The 6,571-nt window shown below is 26.8% G+C and overlaps 1 protein-coding gene across 2 annotated transcripts; it reads right to left on the bottom strand.

The window, feature by feature from the left end:
• Nucleotides 1–2,058: 2,058 nt before the first annotated feature.
• Nucleotides 2,059–5,446, bottom strand: LOC109802826 (abscisic acid receptor PYL4). Of its 2 annotated transcripts, XR_003804386.2 has the most exons (3): nt 4,751–5,446; nt 4,230–4,302; nt 2,059–2,287 (listed from the first exon to the last, which is right to left on the bottom strand). XR_003804386.2 is itself a non-coding variant. In XM_020364221.3 (2 exons), exon 1 carries the CDS (start codon nt 5,305–5,307, stop codon nt 4,762–4,764), a length of 546 nt encoding a protein of 181 aa, XP_020219810.1. In that variant the 5' UTR covers nt 5,308–5,446; the 3' UTR covers nt 3,455–4,302; nt 4,751–4,761. The 2 variants fall into 2 exon arrangements, 1 of the variants encoding a protein (XP_020219810.1); XM_020364221.3 differs by lacking the exon at nt 2,059–2,287 and having other exon boundaries at nt 3,455–4,302.
• Between the last annotated feature and the right edge of the window lie 1,125 nt (nt 5,447–6,571).

Genomic DNA, 6,571 nt, shown 5'->3' with positions numbered 1-6,571 from the left:
TTACTTTTTATAATTTTTTATTAACTTAAATATGCTTTTATTTCCTCAAATTTAAGGTAAATTTGTTTTTAATCCCTCAAATTCAAAATTAATCTTTTTAGTCCTTGTAATTTTAGAAAATCTTGTTATTATAATCATTATACTCAAATTTTGTTAGGGAATATGTTAAATATTGTTGCATAAAATCTACATATTGATGTTCCTATTAGTAAAAAAAATCACATTAAATTCGGTTGATATTACATAACTGTCTTAATCTATCACTTTTTCAGATATATTATTGGTGACACGAATGACTAAAATAAGACTTTTTTTTTAAATTATAGTGACTAAAGACAAAAATTTTAAATTTGGGAGACCAAAAATAAGTTTATTCTAAATTTAAAAGACTAAAAATATATTTAAGTCTTTTTTTATTTTACTTGCATTCAAAATTTAATTTGTAATTTTTTAATTTTTAAAATGAGAAAATATCTTATAAGTACTTAAATAATAATACATTCAAGGGCTTTAAAATATTATAACTACTTGTTAACATGTATATCAAAATGCAACAACTTATTAAATTTTAAGCATTTATAACACAATTAAGTTATTATTACATAAGAGTTTATTATATAAAATTTTGAATATGTTACTTATCCAAATGAGTAAGCTTCATTTAGAAGGGCTTATGAATAACTTATTTATATTTATCTTATTTCATAAGTACTTATAAAAACATTTAGACAAAATTAAAAAAATATCTTATGAGTAGCTCATAAGATGTTGAGTTTATTTTGATAAATTGTTTAATATAACTTATTATTTAACTTACGTGAGAATTTATTAAAAAATATATAAATTTGAACCCTATTGATGACATAAATATTTTTTATTTTTACTTTTGTCCTTTTTTTTCACTTAAAATTAGTCATATTTTTCTTTTCATTACTCCATTCGAAGGATTTTGTTTTTCCTTCCAAAAATTTTTATTTCTCTTAATTTTTTTCTTTTCTCCAATTTTTTTTTATCTCTTTCCCCTGAAATCTATGTTGCCCTATTATAAAAAAAAAAAAAAAAAAACTCTCAAACTTTTTTTTTTCTAAAATAACACAAATTAAATAATTTTGTTGTTAATATTTACACAATAATTTTTTAATTATGATTTAATAAAATGTATAAAACTGATTTTTAAATTTTAAAATTTATGGTTTTTAATTTTTAATCATGATTATATATAATTAATTTCTCTTTTTTTATTCATAATTTTATTTTTTATAAACTAATATCAGGTGAATTGTGATTAGTGACTTTTTATTATTTTTAATATTATTGTTATGTATAATATTATTTTTAAAATTATTTAGTAATTTTTTTTTATACTTTTTATTTAACTTATATATGTTTTTAGTACCTATAAAATTAGAGAATTTTGATTTTTATTTCTATAAAAAAAATTATTTTCATCTTTTTAAAATTTATAAATATTATTTTTAGTCCTCGTAAAATGAATAAATTTTGATTTGATCTCTATAAAATATGTTTTTTTTAATTCTTATCTATCTAAAATTTAAAGTCATTATTTTTTGTACTTAATGGTTATTTTAAGACAAATAAATAATAATTATATTATATTTATACAAAATTTGGAGGTGTCAATTACTGACATGATATCACTTAAAGTTGTATATAACACTTAAGATGTTCACTTAATATTTTAATAAATAAAAGTAATTAAAAAAATGATCACACAAAATAGAGAGATTATAAATAATAGTTTCAATTTTAGAGAGATGAAAAATAAAGAAAAATTTTACATGAACTAAAATCAAAACCAACTTCTTTTGTAGACTAAAATTATTTTTAAGTCTTTTTATTTTATTTTTAGTCAAAATTTAATTTCTAATTTTTAATTTTTAAAATGAGATAAAATCTTATAAATATTTAAATAATAATATATCCAAACACTTTAAAATTATATAAATATTTATTAATATGTATATTCAGATACAAGAACTTATTAAATTTTAAATATTTATACTATAACTTTTTATTATAAAAGAATTTATTACATAAAATCTTAAATGAATTGTTTGTCAAGATAAACTTTTATTATAAAATAGAGGATGTGTGCACAAATCAAAAGTAACATTTATTTATTTATTGCCTCTCATATCATATATCTCCATAGATCATCCATCGTTTTCGTTTTTATTCCTTTTGTATGGAGTGCTTGCCAATATGTTCTGTATATACATCTTTCTTTCTTCTTCACCTTCTTCTTTCTTTCTTTCTTTTTTTCCCCCTGTTTTCAATATTCAACTAAGGTCAAAGTTCATACATAAATTCTGAACACAATTCTTACCGATCCTGAATTTAATCGCTAAAATTTCTTCAATTTGGTGGATAAAATGATCTATGAAATATTTCGACCTATAATCTATTACAGGTCATTTAACCTGAGTAAAGGTCTCCAATGCACTTTATTTTTTTAATATGCATTTTCTTTAATGGATAACCTTATTTGAAATACGATGAAATGTTAAAAGTATATATATATATATTAAAATAGAAAAATTGTACCTTAATTCCCTGTATTTGTTTTTTGTTTATGAAAAATGAAAAATAATTATGAAGCGATGGAGAAGTGGACAAAGAAAAGGGTGGGTAGAAGAGGGTGCGTTGCACGTAGGGAAGGATATGAAGAGCATCTATCTCTCGTGTAAATGTTAACTTATCACCCACTTGCTCATCAACTTGCATAAACCGACGACCATTCGGTGATTATTCAAACAAACTCAACCCATGCTGCTCCACATTTCTTTTTATGTCATATATCCCTTTCTATTCAATTTAATTTATTAACACTGCCTCAACAACTTGCAAATTATTATATTATTCTTATTATTTCTCATGGACCTGGCTTCAAACTCAGGGACTATACATCTTTGAAAACCTTTAAAAAGTCATCATACAGGCCAATCCACCTACATAACTATCTACTACTACTATTCAATTCTTTTTCTCTACCTATCTAATTCAATCTAATTAATTAATTACCTTTCTTATTTATAATATATATATATATTTTTTGAATAATTATCCATAATTTTTAATATTTGTTTGATTGAAGTATGAAATGTCTCAGCTCCTTTAATATATATACATATTATAAAGGAGATATATTTTAGTAATGATTATATTATTTGAATGTAAAAAGAATATATATATATGTATTTTTTTTTGAATAATTATCTATAATTTTTAATATTTATTTGTGTAATTATTAAAGATATAAAGTAGATCCGTGCTTACAGTATGCTCTAATGTTAATACAGTAGCCCAAGTTGGATTTTAATATTAAGTGAGAGAAAGTGAAAAAAAAAAAATGGCTGCGTACCGGTTCCATTAACTTCTTGATTAAGGTATAAAAGAATTCAAATAACTACTCCTGAGATGGAATTGTAAAAAAACAATTTATAATAAATTAAATAATTCAAAGTAATGAAATACTCTCTGAAATAGGATGGTTATTAAAAAGATAATTTAAATAATGTTCTGCTAACTTTAATTTATAAAAGATGATTTAACTCCGTTGTTATTTCCAATTTACGGTACCATAAAATATAAAATATCATTATCCTATTGTTCATCAGCCTCATCGTTCTTTATTTTTCGATTTTAATTCTCACTTAACCCTAGCTTCCGTGTGTGAAAAAATATAGAGAAAACTTTCTTTAGTTCAATGTTCTTCTTTTTATTTACCATTGTTTAGAACTTCATACATTAAGAGACTTAATTAATTATTTTAATGTCTGAAAATATGAAATATTTTGAGACTTTTCCATCCTAAAACTTTGTTCATATCTGGTTTAAGTAATAAAAAAAATATTTATTTAAAGTCCATCAAAACACCCTTTTAACAACACCCAAGTAGTAAGGAGTTAAAAACACTCTAGTAATTACCATATGTTCAATGATGTACATCTATTTAAATATATAACAAATTATGTTAAAAGTGACCAAGTGTTTTAGATAACGTTATGGTAGTACATATATAATAACCAAACAACAGGTACTCCTCCAAAAATTCACCTTAACTATAGGAAGCATAATTATATTCACATGATGTATGTTTGATTTACATGAATGAAAAATGATGTAGGGGAGAAAACAAATCGATCCGTGCAGAATTGTTTTTAACCCAAAGAAGTGAGAGAAAATGAAAGCACGAATAGAACCCATACCGCAAGTTGCATCGCCCCACAACTAGCCATCGTCACATTCGCCTTAATTTCTGGGAGGTCATATTCAAAACCTCTGCATTTCATGTGGAAACTTGTAATTCACATCACCATCTTACAATAACAAATATAGTCGGTCCAATATCCCCTCCCAGTATAAATTAATTATTCTAATAAAACACATTTACTCATCACAATACGGTTCTAATTTCGTAAAGATAAACATTTCTACAATTGTATTAATTAACCCCATGAAAAATACTACAATCTACAATGAGAACAACGATTAGATCAACATAACATAATTTTTTTTTTCTGGTAATTAATTAGTTGATCAGAGTAAAAAAGAGATTGTACTAAAAATAGTTGACTAGCTAGTTACAAAGATTATGTTTTTCTTCTCAAGCAACAAATTATCACAAAACCTTGTGATATTAATGAAGTGTATATATTATATAATATAAGAACTAATAATGAGTAAAATTACAAAAGGTGAAAAAAGAAAAGAAAAAAAAAATACGAACAGTGTATGAAGTTATCGTTGTTGATGGAGTTTGGGTCTGGAGAGGTTTTCGGCGAATTTGGCGAGGGATTGGAGGTTGCAGCGGAGGATGGTGTCGACGAAGAGGCGCGTGTCGTCGGTGGTGTTGCCGGGGGGGACGTCGACCACGTAGGACTCAACCACGACGGTGCCGGCGCGGTGGGGGTGGAGGGTCGTGACGGACCGGTAGTTGGAGAGGCGGTGGTCGCCGCCGACCATGCTGAAGCCGATCACGTGGCGCTCGTCGTCCAGGACGTCGAGGCGCTCCGTGCTGACGGCGGCGGGGAGGCCGGAGATCACGCGGACCTCGCGGAGGGTCCCGACGTCGCCGTCGCCCAGGATGACGTGGCAGCTCTTCACGAAGTGCTTGTAGGCCTGCGGGTTGTCGAACCGCCGCACCACCGACCACACGGTGGAGACGGGGGCGGCGATCTCCTGGACCACGGCGGAGCAGCACTGGTGGGGGGCCACCGCGTGCGTGTGGTGCCGGGCCACGGCGTCGGGGACGGCGGTGGCCGGAGGAGGAGGGAGTGGTGGCATTTTTGGAGTAGATATGAATGAATGAATGAATGGTTTGGTGTTAATGTGTTATAAGAGAAAAGAGAGAGAGAGAGAGTTATTGTTATTTGTAAAGTGATGTTGCAGGGACCAAAGAGGTTTGTTTCAGTTACTTTTGCAGTTATTGTGTTATTTATATAGTAATGTGTAGTACCAAGTTGTAGGAGAAATGTTCAATAGCGTTCGGCGGCTTCAATTTGTCAAACTCTCTAACCTTATTCCTCTAACTAATCTACTTCATGTGAGCTCACATTAAAACTTATAACACTCTAATCTTCAATTCTTATTTCAATTTTTTTTAACATTCTGTTTTTTTTTGTTAACAAATTTCCACATGAATATATTTTTTTTTTTTTAAGTTACTCTAAAGTAATTCTTAAACAAAAGTTATGAACTAATTTTTTAAGATATTAAAGTTTATTTGAAGGATTGACTTTTCTTAACAAATATTTTTCATACATATCGAATAGAAATTAAATCCTTATCACATGTTTCTATATTTAATTTTTAATATTAAGTTAAGATCCGACTAATTGGATTATAAACATTGACATGTTATTTATTGTTTTTTTTAGCATCATTGACATGTTACTTATAACTAATTATAATTATGTGATTATTAAAATCGTTAATCATAAAAATATTTAAATAATTATTATTATTATTAAGTGATGGTTAATCAGAGACTTTTTTTCATGTTTTTTTATTAGCGGTAAATTGAGATTCGCAGAGAAGTAAAAGAAAATGAATAAAAGATAGAAATAATTTAAGAATATAGTTATAAAAATAAAATAATAAAATAAAATTTGTATACACACAAAAATATCTTATGGTGGACATGATTTACCGCTCATGAATAAAGAGAAGAGAGCATGTTTATAAGGAATTAAAAAGAAGAAAAAAAATAGGTATGCTCGGGAGCATTTGCATGATTTTTTTTTTAATTTCATACAAGTGTTTTAAGATTTCATCTCATTCGAATGGAAAGTAAATAAAGTTTAATAAAAAAATTGTTCAGAATGAGAGTAAATCCCACATAAAACATAATAAGCACTTATTAACATGAGGTGATTTGCATAAAATTTCAAAAAAAAAATGAAAATATATTATTCATTGCTCATTTTTTATTTTATTCAAGAAAAATACTTGTCATATTTGATTATGTATAGACATCATTGAATATAAAACAATTATAATAATGTATAATCAATTAACACATTTAATTATATCTTTACATAATTAATAA

The sequence above is a fragment of the Cajanus cajan genome, chromosome 4, assembly GCF_000230855.2.
Source record: "Cajanus cajan strain Asha chromosome 4, NIPB_CcT2T_4, whole genome shotgun sequence".
Taxonomy (NCBI): Eukaryota; Viridiplantae; Streptophyta; class Magnoliopsida; order Fabales; family Fabaceae; genus Cajanus; species Cajanus cajan.
The sequence above is the reverse complement of the archived record's forward strand: the minus strand, read 5'-3'. Positions and strand labels throughout refer to the sequence as shown.

Bases quoted from the DNA above. Each gene is read 5' to 3' on its own strand.
- LOC109802826 (XM_020364221.3), bottom strand. From the start codon at position 5,307: ATGCCACCACTCCCTCCTCCTCCGGCCACCGCCGTCCCCGACGCCGTG.